Source organism: Pteropus medius, unplaced genomic scaffold, assembly GCF_902729225.1.
Source record: "Pteropus medius unplaced genomic scaffold, Ma_sr-lr_union100, whole genome shotgun sequence".
NCBI classification, from domain to species: Eukaryota; Metazoa; Chordata; class Mammalia; order Chiroptera; family Pteropodidae; genus Pteropus; species Pteropus medius.
In genome coordinates this window covers 1-15785 of record NW_024349126.1, presented here as the reverse complement: position 1 = coordinate 15785, position 15785 = coordinate 1, and the positions used below count along the sequence as shown (strand labels likewise).

The following is a 15785-nucleotide window of genomic DNA, read 5'->3' as shown; positions in this document are numbered from 1 at the left end:
TTCCAGTATGTACCAACTGATGGTAACTGAGGCTTGAAGGCATCCTAAAGGCTTTGCCACACTCATTACATTTGTAAGGTTTCTCTCCAGTATGGATTCTTTCATGTATACTTAGGTTTGAATGTGTACCATAGCATTTGCCACACTCATTACATTTGTAAGGTTTCTCTCCACGATGAATTATCTGATGACTATTAAGGCTTGCACGCAAATCAAAGGCTTTATCACACTCACCACATTTGTAAGGAGTATTTCTCCTATGGACTGACTGATGGTAACTGAGGCTTGAATGCAACCTAAAGGCTTTGCCACACTCATTACATTTGTAAGGTTGCTCTCCAGTATGCAACCTCTGATGTTTAGTTAGGCTGGAATGTGTATTAAAGTCTTTGCCACACTCATTACATTTGTAAGGTTTCTCTCCACTATGAATTATCTGATGATTATTAAGGCTTGCACGCAAAATAAAGGCTTTGCCACAGTTACTACATTTGTAAGGGGTATTTCCAGTATGGACCGACTGATGATAACTGAGGCTTGAAAGTACCCTAAAGGCTTTGCCACACTCATTACATTTGTAAGGTTTCTCTCCAGTATGGATTCTCTGATGTATAGTTAGGGTTGAAAGCGCACTATATAATTTGCCACACTCGGTACATTTGTAAGGTTTCTCTCCACTATGAATTCTCTGATGACTAATCAGACTTGCACGTACCCTAAAGGTTTTGCCACACTCAGTACATTTGTAAGAATTTTTCCTGCATGCTTTCAGGTCTGTCAGTAGTGAAGGATGCCTAGAATCATTCCTATATACAGGACGAATGGTGGATTGGACACTAGGAAAAACTCTCTCAAGTGGAGAAACAAAGGAAGTATTGCGGATAGACTTCTTAGCTGGATTACATTCATCAATGTTCCCTTCAGTTTGAAATGTCGTCATATCAGCTCGATGTGACTGAAACCTCAGTCCAAGCCTGTTTTTAATAGGCTCCTTTCCGGCATGCTCACTATCAAGTTCACCTTTTCTATCAGTGAGATGTTTCCTAGGACTTATAGGCATTCCTTTGTGATTCCTTTCATCATCTCTCTGCTGACAAACAAAACCATACATCTCTTCCTGGATTTCCCTGAAGTAAAAATCTTTGATTACATGGCTTTCACATCTTCCAAATATCACTGTCTGGTATTCTCCTCCTGTACTACTGGGTTTTGTTGGTTTCAATTTCTTGATCACATATGAAGGACAGAGATCTAAAGAAATTAAAAACACATATTTACCCTACTAATTCATCTCTAAGTAAATGTTTCTTGTTGATATCTAATATTACACCACAAGTTATGTTATACTCAACACAGTTATGTAATTCACTGAACATGATACACAATCTTCTAAAATAACCAAAGAAATAGGTTTCTTTACAACAAAATAGTTGTCACATGCAAATCAAATAAATATAAGGGTAGCCTAGTTTCAATAACCCTATGATAAAAATATTCATTGTGCAAACTTATGTTAGCTTTCAAGGAAAGAGTATTTCCATCATGATTCCAAAATGCATACCATTTGTTAGTAACAACACTGCAATCACATAACTGAGGAAAAACATACACTACACATACTTTCACATATTCAACATAAATGCTAAAGATAACATTATAATGATAAACCATCCAAACTATTACCTAAAGAATAATCTATAGAGCCATCTGAAATTATACAAAGATACCATTGAGAAAAATAGAGCAGCAAAAATTCATGTTTAAAAAAAACTTTCATAAAAAATAAAATAAAAAATAAAAAGAAAAAAAGAAAAAAAACTTTCCTGTCATAGAACTATCTGTACCCACAGAAAACTGGCATTTGAGAACATCAATGAGTTGTGCATGTTAGTTATGCTGCATAATAAATGTGAGAAACTATCATCTGTATGTCACAATAAAAGTTAAAAAAAAAAAAAGATTCTAAGAATCCAGAAGAAAACTAACCATAAATAACAGATAATCCTATTACAGAAAGTGAACTCTTCCGAACTCTAAATTTGCCCCCTTAACAATGAAAAAAGAACTTTTGTTCTAGAAAGAGCACACAGATTGAAAACTAGAAACTACATGGGCATCACTGACTTCGAATATCAGGTCACAAAAAGACATAACATTATAAAGAAGAATATTAAAAGAGACTCACTGTTGGGAGTTTTATGGCTACTCTATAACAGCTGATTCACAGAGCAATTTCCTATGTATGCAGGGCCGTTTGCTCATCCAGTATATGGGCCAACAATATAGAAATAGAGTCTGTGCCTTGGCCATTGATTAAGGTGACAATAGATGTTTCCAAATAAAAACATGGAATATGAAGCAGGCAAAAGAATATCTCATAGGAAAGATGCCAGAAAGTTATATCTTATTAAACAAAAGTAACTTGAGTCTTCAGTACAAAACATGCAATATATTAAGCCATCTAACAGCACTAACGTGTTTTAAAGAAGCTTGTGGGAAATACCAATACACATTCAAATAACAGCAGTAGACTCAAGGATTTAGGGACATAACCCTAGTTTATATAGAAAGTGACAAAAACAAAATTGAAACCTGGACCTATAGACTCAGATGACATGTTCAGAACCATGATTGCCCACCTAGGCAATACAGATCACAAAGGTTTATAGCAGGAATTTAGAGAAAAATACTTATTAGTACCAGGAATGTACAAAGATACTTCCAGGGACATATGACAGCTAAGCTGTGTCACTATGACAGTGTTACACAGCCATCAGCCTGGAACTGGTTTCTGAGTTATCTATCACCTACCAAGGGTGACTTCTGAAGAGTTAAAAAATCTGAACATAGCTCTAACTTGTAAAAAGATTAAATGACTAAACAAAAACCATTCAAGATAGAAGTAATAAAAAACATCACTACAAAATTCTATCGTTTAAAAAAAGCTAACACCAATCTTTCTCAAATACCTCCCAAAAAACTAAAGACAAGAAAACTCTTCCAAATATCCAGGAGGGCAAAAATGCCCTAATAGCAAAGTGAATAATAATGAAAAAATTATTAATAAAGTACAAACCAAGTTAAGTAATACACTGAAAGGATTATCCACCATAACTAAGGGGGCTATGTCCTTGGAAAGAAAGGTAGTTTCCACACAGAAAAATTATTCAGTGTAATATCGTACAAAGACAAATGAAAACCTCAACTGATACAGCAAAAGCATTTGAGAAAAGTTAGTTTTTCACTATTAAAAAAAAAAACCCTCAATGAACTAAAAAAAAAAAAAAAATCAAGTCCCTCAATGTAAAAGAGGACCTATATGACAAGCCCACAGCTAACAACACACTGGTGAAAGACTAAAAGCCTTTACTCTAACATCAGGAACAAGTCAGTGATACCTACTCTCAATGTATCTATAAAATATGGTATTGGGAGGTCAAGGAGAAAATGGCACAGATGATAGAGATTTTGTTGTCTCCTGCAACCACATCGAAGTTGTGACAAACACAAAACAAACAGCAAGCAGAGTCACAAAGGATCTAGATAAGCAAGGCCTATAACTAGGGAGAGAAATAAATCACCCTGCAATGGTAGAACGTAGAAGGAGGGGGTGAAGACATGAGGCTGCCCAGTTCCAAGCGGCTGAATGGGACAGAGGCTGTGGAGGTGACAGCTGGCAGCTGCAGATGCCTGTTAAAGGGGCTGTGTCCCTGAGCTGACTTTTGCAGTGACGGATCTGCTTGCTCTGAGCTCCAGTGCTGGGTAGGCTACGCAGGGGAGACCAGGGACTTACAGGGGGACACTGAGTTCTTGGAGTGAGGGCCAGATGCAAGGCTCTGTCCTTGGCAGAAGTGCCAGCAGTATCCATTGTTCCTCTGTTGAGTCCTCCAGGCTCCCAGTGTGCTGAGGCAGCGCAGCCAGAGAAGTCATCGAACTGGATAATAGAGGTAGTTCCACCCAGGATTCCCTTAAACTCCGCCTCCTCCAACTCAAGGTCCTTCCCAAGCCACGTCTAGTTGTGTCTTCGGGAGTCCAATGCTCTTTCCTGAGCAGTGCCAAGATTCACACTGGTGGCAGCTAGCCTTGGTTTCTGACGTGGCCCTGAGGCAACTATAAGCACAGCATCTGTGGATTACTTGCTGATTCTTAACAAGTGGCCCAGAGGGGTACAGGCTAGGGCTAAACCACTCTAAGGACTGTGCCACTGGACACCTACTACACCAAATCACACTAATAAGACTGGAAGACTTAGGAGCTTTGCTTAGTACATAGAAACAGACACAGAAAGGCAGCCAAAATGGGAAGACAAGGAAACAGAAACCATGTGAGAGAACAGAACAGAGATCCACAAATAATGGAGTTAAGCAATCCAAAAGACGCAGAGTTCAAAACACTGGTTATAAAGATGCTCAATGAACTTAGGGGAAGTATAGGTGAATTCAGTGAGAACTTTAACAAAGAGATAAATATAAAAGGGAACCAATCAGAAATGAAGAATATGTTATTTGAGATGAAGAGTATATTAGAGGGAATCAACAGAGTGGATGAAAAGATTATCAAACCATTGATATAGAGGATGAGGAAGCCAAAGACACTGAATCAGAATGGCAAGAAAAAAGAAGTCAAGACTATAATAATTTAGGGAGCCTATGGGACACAATTAAATGCAAAAACATCCATGTTGTAGGGGTACCTGAAGGAGAAGAAGGGAAACAAGAAGTTGAAAAGCTATTTGAAGAAATAATGATGGAAAACTTCCTTCACCTGGTGAAGGAAATAGACATACAACCTCGGGAAGCTCAAAGAGTCCCAAAAAAGAGGAACTCAAAGAGGCCCACACCAAGACACATTATAATTAAAATGCCAAAGGTTAAATACAAAGAAAGAATCTTAAAAGCTGCAAGAGAAAAGCAGTTAGTTACCTACAAGGGAGCGTCCATAAGACTGGCAGCTGATTTCTCAAAAGGAACTTTGCAGGACAGGCTTGACACAAAATATTCAACATGATGAAAATCCAGGATCTACAACCAAAAATACTTCTAGCAAAGCTATCATTTAGAGTCAAAGGACAGAAAAAAGCAGACAAAAATAAGCTAAAGGAATTTATCAACACCAAGCCAGTATTACAGGAAATGTTGGAGGGACTTTTTTAAGAAAAAACAAATAATCACGTATCAAAAACAGGAATAAAGAATGGTAAGAACTACATTCCTATTAACAAGTACCTCAAATGGAAAAGAATTAAGTGCTCCAACCAAAAGATAGGGTAGCTGAATAGATAAGAAAACCACACCCTTACATATGCTGCCTACAAGAGACTAGCTTCAGATTAAAAGACACAAACAAACTAAAAGGAAGGAGATGGAAAAGGATATGGCCAAGATTGAGAGGGCATTGTGCTGAATAAAAAAAGTTGGATAGAGAAGGATAAATAGCCCATGATTTCACGTGTACGGAATCTAAAGAACAAAATCAACGACAACAAAAACAGAAATAAACTCATAGATACAGAGACTATTTTGAGGCTACTAAACAGGAAAAGGGTTTGGGGAATGGTGAAAAAAGGGCAAAGGGAGTAAAAAGTACAAATGGAAAGTTCCAAAAGAGACATGGATATATAAAGTATAGCATATGGAAAAAAGTTAATAGTGTTTTAATAAATATGTAAGGGGGAAGAGGTGTATTAGATTTACTGGGGTGATCACTTTGTGAGTTATATAGATCTCTAACTACTATGCTGTATAACTAAAACTAATATATTGTTGCCTGTCATCTCTAATTGACCAAAAAAAAAAAAAAAATCACTGAATTGTACAATGTAAATATGAGCACCTAATTGTCTATTATATTTCAACAAAGCCGGGAAGTGGGGGAGTGAAAAGGTACTGGAAGTTCTCACCAGAATAAGTAGGCAAGAAAAGTAAATAAACATTGAAAGATATGAAATAAAAAATGTAAAAGTCAATTTGAGTTTTATACACTGTCAAAGAACAATCCTCTAGACAATTCCATTACATTACCATATCATAATACAATAAGCAAAATAAAATTAAATTAATATAAGTAACAAAATAATTAACAAAATATAATGAAATGAAATAGGATTAAAAAAAAATAAAACCCTTAGGTGTAACCTTACGCAAGGAGGGAAAGATCTGTGTACTCTCAATGAAAAGCAATACTGGAAAAATGTAGACAAGACATAGACAAAGGCACAAAGATATTCCAAGTTTATGGACAGGAAGACAATATTGTTAGGGTGTCAACAGTAGCCAAAGCGATCAACAGATTCAATGTAATATTTAGGAAATTTACAACAGCATGTTTTGAAGAAATACAGAAATCCATCTGAAGGTTCAAATGGAATGTCAACACTCTCTAATTGAAAAAAGACTTAAATAAAAATGAAGTTCACAGTTCCCTATTTTGAAATCTGTTACAAAGCTAAACTAATCATAATGTTGTACTAGAATAAAGACAGAGAGCAGAAGGGCAGAACAGAGGAGTCAAATAAATTGAGGTAGATGAAAACAAATGATACTCCAGAGTTGTCAAGACCACTCAATGAAAAAAAAAAAAGGCAATTCAACAAAAGGTATTGATAAAACAGAAAATAAATATAAAAAAGAATTTTGAACAATTCCTTAAAACACATGGAAAACCAGAGTAAACACAGATAAATTGAACTATGTCAAAATTACAAAATACTGGGCATCAAAGGACATACTCAACTGAGTAAAACGCCAATCCATGGAATAGGAGAAAATACGTGGAAATCATATATATCAGAGAACATTTTACTTACTATTTCGCTGATTTATTGAGAAACAATAAGGAAAAGAACAGACAGATGAAGACATACATTGGGAAACTTATCAGAGAAGGGCCAGAAACTCCCATGCCCCTGGCAACATTCTACTCTCTCCAGTCACCACAGGTTCACTAACATGGAACACTCTCCTTTTGGGTTTTAGGGAGGTCTCATTACATAGGAATAACTGATTAAATCACTGACCATCATGATGAAACTCAATCTCTAGCCTTTCTCCACTCCCAAGAGGTCACAGGGTGAAACTGTAGTTCCGACTCTCTAATTCCATGGTTGGCTCCCCTGACAACCAGCCTTCCTGTCATTGGGGATTTCCAAAAATCACCTCAATCATATATAGAGATGTGACTGAAAGGGGCTGATTATGTATGAAAAAGACCCCCATTTCACCTCTAAGGCCCTGAAGAGACTGTAGGATCTGAGGGCAAGAGACTACGTGTGGTAACAGTAGATGCCCCCATTGCTCTCATCGTTCAGGGAATCCTAAACCTTTGGAGTCGGGTCAGAAATGGGGACTAAGACCATATATATATTTATGATCATATATCAAGAAGTATCAATTAACTTCTATACTCAACATGAACAATCATCCCACACACTTCGATTAAAATGGATGAAGGACATGAGCAGACATTTCTGTAGAGATCATGTACAAACACAAGAGATGGTCTTTATAACTAATCATGAGGAAACGCATTATCTCAACTACAATATCGCCAGACCCCCATTATGATGGCTACGATCAAAACAACTGAAAATAACACGAGTCAGAGAGGATGTGAAAAAATGGGAATTCTTATGCACTGCTGCTGGGAAGGTAAAATGCTTTAGCTGTTATTGAACCCAGTAAGGCAAGTCTTTGAAAAGCAAACACTGAATTACCATCCCCTATAGATTGAATGTGATGTTTCTTAAAGTTCCAATGCTGAAATCCTCCAAATGACAATCGTAAGCTTGTGGGAGGCAACTGGGTTACGAGGGCGGATCCCTCCTGAGGAGTAGTGTCCAAGCACTCAACATGGATTCGGATGGAAAGAAAGATGGGAAAAACGCATCTTCACGTGTTTGCTTAAAAATGCTATTTCCAGAACTTTATAGATTTTGCAGAAATTGCAGGTGCTATAAAGAACAGTGAGAAAGAAGTTTCAAAAATAAAAAAATCAGGTAACTTTCCTGTAAAATACAATGGAATATTTAAGTATGCCAATATGGACACAGTGGTTCCAGACAGGGTGAGTATTATTAGAAAAGAACAGTTACATCAAGACATAAAAATGCAGTGATAATTACAAAACACTCAAAAAATTATAGAAAACTGAAAACATTCTATAGAAACACCAATAACTCTCACACAACTATGACAAATTTAATGCTGTGCCTGGGATTAAGAATGTGACAAAATTTATCTACACAGTCTCAGGGTACTGGAAATTCCCAATTTAAAACTTGTACTGAATTCAACTGAAAAAAGAGTAACTTGATATGAGGTACTAAGTCAGGTGAAAAATAGAAAATTAAGAAAATCTTTTAAAAATATTCTAAAATAAGTTTAGGATCAGGGACAAGGGCTGAGGCACCATAACCACCACACGAAAGAATACTGTCATATATATCAAACAATGTCTGTTCCCCAATGCCACCCTCTCACATAGAAAATATAAAACACTAGTCATCAAACATATAAAACTGATGACAAGGTAAAACTCAAATTCATTTACAATGCATAGGAATCTATAACATGAAAGAAGCAGTGGCTTAAACGAAAACAAATGATGGTAGACTTCACAGAAGCATCATTCAACTTCCTAAGGTCCCTCAACAAGATGCTTCAAAACTGTACCCTCTGAGGCAACGTGCACAGCGGCACACACCGGGGATGAGAACTGTGGCATGAATGATAGCTTAGTCAGTAGCCTCAAGAAAAAGAGGCTCTGACTTGGACAATGTTCTTGCAGGCGAAATTCTACCCAGTTTAGTACGTACGTACGTACGTGTGTGTGTGTGTGTGTGTTCAACATGATCACAGTGTTCTGGAGAGATGCTTACTGACATTCCGGAAACTGCAAAGAAAACTGAAAACACTTATCAGTCCGACTGTCGTGACACTGTCTATCTCGGTGTCCTGGGACATGCTGACTGCTCTACGGAGCAGCTCCAAGTGCTGCTTCTGTGCGTAGCGGGATAACATTGCAACATATAAGTCAATGTATCTCCGTCAAGCATTTTCCATGACTGAAGACACTCACTCCGTAAGAGAGCCCACCAGGAGTTGTCCATCCCCTATAGGTGGATACCAGCGAAAGACGGTGAACTATCAGACCCCAGCAATGTATAGTTCGTGGGCAAGGTTCAGAAACAAATCATGCAAACTACAGAGAATATGAAATCTGGAAGAGTCCATATTTCCAGATGAGGTAGCGTGGTGCAGATAGAGAAGTACAAGGAATGGGGTCGGACACTGCTGGATTGTAAGGGGAATGCGTGCGCCACCACAGACACCATGCTAGGAGCCTGAAAGATTGAAATGCACTCCCAGTGTAGGACTAGGAACTGAAGAGACACCCTGTCCACTGTCTTTAGAGATTTCCTAATAACAGGTACAGAAGATCCTATCCACCTCCTTGTGACACATACCTCTGAAGTGTGAAGAAAAGGCAAAAGAGATGTCTGAGTGTCCAAAACAGGTAACAGAGCACCAGCGAGCCCCATTTAGAGCACAGAGAAGAACGAAGAGACAGACAGTGCATCCCCTCTTCCGATCAGACTTTCCAGCCACAGGAAACAGGGATGGGACCGGGACTGGTCCAGGGGGCAGGACTGCAAGGCCTCAGCTCTGCTCTGTACAGACTGAGAACCGAGCATCCAATGAAAACCAGTCCAGAAGGTAAGACCAGGGAACAGAGACCATGTGACAGCTCGCCCCAAACTCCTGAACTCAAGGAACCAAAGACGTCACAGGGGCCACAGATCAGTGTGTTGTGAGTACAATGAAGACTCTGCCTTCCTCTCTGTTGGAACTGCAGCCCCAGTGAGGGTGAAAGGATAAATTTTATACCTTGAAGGACAGAGTGGGAAGCTGGAAAGAAGAAAACATTTTCTTTGAGGGATCGCCAGAAATAAACTTCTGTTTGCCCACAGAACTTTCTTGCTTGGGCAGGTCTGCAAACACTATGAAGGCTGTGGATTCTTCTCTCTCTTCTGAGCTCTTACCTGTGTTCACACCTTCGATACGTTCCCGCCGATTTGGCTTTTGTGGTATATTCCACTCACTCTCCAGAGTCCAGGGTGCCTTCCCTTGCTCCAAAATGGAGACAATATACAGATCAGACACAGAAATTCCTGCACATAAGAAAGGAGCATCAAGATCTGTATTCTTCCAGAATCCACAATCTCCGTTTAAATGAGGAATGACTCAAGAACAAGTTTCTAAACCCATCAACTCTTCATCTCCTTCTGTGTATAGGGACCAGTGTCATATGCAGATAGGAACTCTCTTCCAAAAGCTACTGAATCAATACATGGGGATAGGAATCAAAGAATTAAATATTTTAAGTTTGCCATAGGGCTTTACAAAAACTAAGCCCCAGAACAACCCCTAATGTGTCACAAAGTGGGCAGGTCATCTGAAGAAAGGGCGAGGCTAAAGTACTGATGCCACATTATCAAGTCTTTCATGTCTCAGTAAACGGAGCTTTGATCTCTGTCACACAAGGGAAAAAGATGAGACATGCTGGACAGATCTTGACCCTTGAGGGAAGTCATCCTCACCCAGGAACAGCAGGTTCCGGTAGCTCTCCAACATAACTTCTCTGTACAAGGCCCGCTGAGCTGGGGACAGGCATTTCCACTCCTCCAGAGAGAATTCTATGAACACATCGCTGAGTGCCAACCGTCCCTGAAAGTAAATACATTTCAACAAAGGGAAATGGTGACAGTTCTTATCTACACACAGAATGAGAAGTGCAGAGAGATGTAAAATTGATTCAAGTAGAGAGTTGTGAGAGATCCACATCAGATATTTTACAGCAAATTATGTATCCGTAACGCTGGTTTATGTTACTTTCCCGTAAAAGGTTATGATAATACAGAAATCAGGGAGAGCCGCTCATTTTTGCAAATAATACTTGAAATTACAATTAAAATTCAACACCGAGTGTCTACACAGAAGGGTTAGATGTTCTATACACACTGAGTGACACTCAGTATCTAGATGAGCTAAAGCATGAGCAGTGTCGTCAGAGATGACAAAGTCCACAGCATCTTTTAAAAAATTCAGACTCTTAAACTGTGATGAAAACAGCCATGACAAAATGTTTTAGAACATGTCCTATGTGCATTAGTCTAAATGCTTTACATATTTTAACTTGTTATCAACATAACAGCTCACTGTAGACAAACCTGTTCCCATCTTACAGAGGAGAAAACATGTCACAGACATTCTAAAATACTCAACTCAGCTCAAATCTAAGATGTGATCAAGCAAATACCTGAATTCAGGTGCTGGCATTTAGACCTAACCTAAAAAATAATAGTTAGGTAACAGACAAGACCTCACAGGTACACTGACAAAGCATTCTCTGAGAAAACCTGAAACAAATTCAAGGTCAACAACATTGAGATACATATTAAAGTCATTACATTTGCATGTGCACACACGTGCATAATGTGATATTATTTTTCTTTCTAGTGAAATCTCATATGAAGTCAAAGAAGAAAACTGAGATCATGGAATATATTTAAGATATCCTAACTGCTAAAAAATATAAAACTTAAGAAATGATATCATTTATAAAAACCATATACCTTTATATAAACCATCCATGCATGCATTCAAACACATAAAACAAACCAACTGACTGAAAAGACTTGTCTCTTGATACGTTTTTTGATGACTTTATACATAGTCATTTTTATTCATGTGTATTTGAGCATCTTGGGTAAATAAAAATGTGGTACTTATTTTCATTTTTGAAGATTGTAAAGGATGCTAGCAAAAAAATTATACAAACTGAAAACATGGACTATTTAACTACAAGTTCTAAAAGAACTTGTCGAAACATATAAATACAATTTTATCCATTTACATTGAGACATGTAGGCTTTACAACAAAAGCCAAATAGTGTATTGGTTTATTCAACTTAAAACAAGGGTTTGAAATTTTAAGAAGTATTATTAGTGTTACACATCAATGTAAGAGATCAAGATTTCAAAAATTCTCACATTTGTGGGCACTTGAAAAATAGTACTTGAATAAGTAATCAGAACAAAAATGAATTTGTAGAAAAACCTGTCATTAACCAGGTACTTTTTGCCAAATATTTGGAAAAACGGGATACATTTTCATTGAAATTACAGTAAAGAAAGGTGGCTGACCAGAGCTTCTGCCTCAGCAGAAACCAGGTAAGAAAAGGAGGAAAAAATAGACTGAGTGGGACAGAGAGTCAAAGAGCTGCAACTGTGAAAATTCACAATCGGAGGATAAAGATTGGCTAATAAGGAGAGCAAACTACAGCCTAGAGAGAGCCAGGCTCATGGAATGGAGACAAAACAGGTTATAAGACAAAAACTAACAACAGGCAAAAGACATTATGACATAAAAAGGTCCATTCTCCGAAAGGTTCTAATAATTATAAATAGCGGTGCATGTAACATGAGAGCTCCCAAATATATGAGGTAAATGTTGACAGAAATGCAGGTAGAAATAGGCACCAGCACGGTAATCATATGAGACCTCACTATTTCAGTTTTAGTCATGGATACAACAACCAAACACAAGACACATAAGGAAACAGAACATGTAATATCCCCACAGAGCAATGGAGTCTAACAGACATATACAGCACACTACAACTACCACCACCAGAAAACACATTTTTCTCAAGCACACACAAAACATTCTCTTTGACAAAGCACATGTTAGCCACAAAAGAAATATGAAAAACTGTTTACAAATTGCGATTCTAAAATATATCTTCTGTAACCACAAGGAAATGACACTAGAAACAAATAGAAGAAAAAAAGAAAAACCCACAAAAAAGGAGAAAATAAACAAGTCTTCTTTAACAACCAACGGATCAAAGTCACAAGAGAATGTTTTAAAAATCTGGATGACAATAACAATGAAAATACAACAGATTAAAGTTTACAGGATGCAGTGACAGCAGCACTAAGAGGTGCTAGTGATAAGTATTTACATAAAAAAAGAAACCATCTCAAATCAGAAATCAACTCCTACTTCAAAAAAAATAAATAAATAAACCTTGTTTTAGTAGAAGGAAATAATAAGATGAGAACAGAGGTAAATAAGGCTACAAAATCAATACAAACAGAACCAAACTAAGAGCTGCTTTTTTTTGAGTACATTAACAAATTTACAAACCCCTACGTACACTAAGAAAAGAGAGAATCTTCAAATAATTCGAATCAGAAAAGAAACAGGGTCCACTAAAACTGATATCATAGAAATTTTTTAAATGATTTTGAGGGTAATATTAACAATATCATACAAAAAGATTACATAACCTAGAAGACAATGAGTAAATTCCTAATAACACACAAAAACCAATCATGAAAAAATTAAAAATGTGAACCAAATGATAACTAGAGAAATTCAAGCACTATTAAAAACATGCAACAAAAAATACCGACTCCTAACAGATGGCCTCACCGCTAAATTCTACCACTGATAGAAAAACAACGATAATCCTCATAAACATCTTCCAAAATATTCAAGAATAAACAGTTGCAAACTCATGCTATAGAGTCTGCATAATTCTAAAAGAAAATCGAAGAAAGGTGAAAGAAAAAAAAAACACAGACTAATATCCTTGATCAGTATTGACGCAAAACCAAAATACTAGTAAAACAAATTCAACGGCACATTAAAACAATTATGCACCATTACCAAATGAAATTTATTCTTATCAGGCAAGAATGTTTCAACATACAAAAATCAATCAATTCACCCACATTAACGGAATGAACACAGGAAAAAATATAATCTCAATTAATCCAGAGTAGCCATTTAATTAAATTCAATAACCTTTTAAGAAACCATTAATAGGAAAAAGTACCTCGACATAATAAGCCATATTTGAAAAGAACACAGCTACAGTCATACTCAATGGTGAACATCTAAAAGCTTTAGCTGGAAAAAGGCAAGGATGCATATTCGTTCATACGCATAAGGATGCATAAGTTCAACAAGTACTAGACGTCCTAGTCAGAGTAATTAGACAAGAAAATAAAAGTTAAAGACATCCAAATTGAAAAGAAATTCTCTTTTCCACATGAAATGAGCTGACATGTAGAAAACCATAAAGATTATATACACAAAAATGTAAAAGTGAAAAACTATTTTAGATAAGTTGCAATGAACAATCTAAAAACTTTTTAAAAATCCAATTAATAGTGCATCGTAAACGATGACATACATAGGAAGAAAAACAGCCAAGACACTGAATGATTTTTATATTCAAAACTACAAAAATTGCTAAAAGAAATCAAAGGAGGTACAGAGAAATAGAAAGACGTCCCTTCCTCATGGATTTCAGGACAATATTGTTCAAATACTCATGCTACCCAAAGTGTTCTACAGCTTCAATGGAATCCCTATCGAAATTCCAAAAACTAATTTTGGCAGAAATAGTAAAAAACACACTGGAATTCACATGGAATCAAACAAACAAAAAAGATCCAGAAGAAACAAGACAGTCTAGAAATAAAAGACAAAGGCTTCCCTTTTTTTGATTAAAAAACATATTACAAAGCAAGTGTAATCAGGTCGGCGAAATACTGGCATGAATCCAGATACGTGAACAAAAGAGAATGCCCCACAGAAACCCCTGCACATACACCAAGTGATTTTCAACAAGAACGCCAAGACTGCACCACAGAGAAAAGTCAGTCCGTTCAATAAACCGTGCAAGGAAAACCGAGTATCTACATGCAAAAGAATGATGCTGGAACCTTAGCTGCATCAAACAATAACTCCTTTTATGTCCAAGGATATAATCCGCAGGCTGAAAATGCAACCTCCGAGAAGTGCATGTGACAATCAATAATGACCTAAAGAATCTCCAACTGTCAGACATGACAGTTCATTTCCTATTTTAAAATGCATGATGGAATAAAACACCCACTGTCACCGATGTCTTTCTGCGAACTTCCCACTCCATTCCTAATCACGAAGATTATAAAGTCAGTGGCTCATTCCTTTAGCTTCATATGCATCATAAAAGCAGTCACCTACTGCTCCCTTGACCAGATCTGAGGTATCTATGTGCAGTATCTTTTTTCCTGGTTGACAGAAAGGTGACAGTGCATACTGATGTGGCCCCGAACAATCCCCTTTGCCCAACCACACTGATGCAACAGGGCCCACATCCCGTCTCGAATCCAACAGGGTGAAGCCCTGCCCAGGACGATGCCCAGTGGAGCCTCTTCACAAGTCCCTTGTCACTGGATCGCGGTGAGAGGGAATCTAAGAGATGAGAGGGACTAGGAAGACCCAGGTTGAGTGTCAAGAAACAAAAGTCAGGCAGGACAATTCAGAGCCAGAGAAGATCAGCAAGTCAAAGGGCATTCCTGGGAAGGACAGACACAACAATCAACTGAGAATATAACTTACCTGAGAAAGAGCCATCGCTGACCCCTTTGTCTTTCCTCCTCCTCCACCGCTGGGCTTCTTCCTCAGGCAACAAACAAGTCTTTACAAGTCAATCTGGAAAGTTGAAATATGCCTTTACCAACATACCTCCTTCCTGTCCACCACCGATCACACAAGGAAGACCTCAGCATGTGGAAAACATGGTGTCTGCTGCCCCTGGCACAAGACGCATTTAGGGTCAGTAATTGCTTCTCAGAGACCAACAAGCGAGGCTGCCTTCCTGGTAACATCTTCACATACACTGCAGCAGTGAGAACCTCGGCTGACCTGACACTCCCCTTCAGGTC

General features: G+C 37.7%; 1 protein-coding gene across 1 annotated transcript in view; it reads right to left on the bottom strand.

Moving 5' to 3' along the window:
• LOC120616938 (zinc finger protein 160-like) overlaps positions 1 to 15778 on the bottom strand; it is a gene marked incomplete at its 3' end in the record, with an annotated part of 17382 nt that extends 1604 nt beyond the window's left edge. The window contains exons 1-4 of the mRNA XM_039880484.1: positions 15460 to 15778; positions 10598 to 10724; positions 10040 to 10168; positions 4 to 1251 (exon numbers count right to left, since the gene is read on the bottom strand). Coding sequence (XP_039736418.1) covers positions 4 to 1251; positions 10040 to 10168; positions 10598 to 10724; positions 15460 to 15474 — 1519 coding nt within the window. The remainder of the gene's footprint in view (positions 1 to 3; positions 1252 to 10039; positions 10169 to 10597; positions 10725 to 15459) is intronic.
• Between the last annotated feature and the right edge of the window lie 7 nt (positions 15779 to 15785).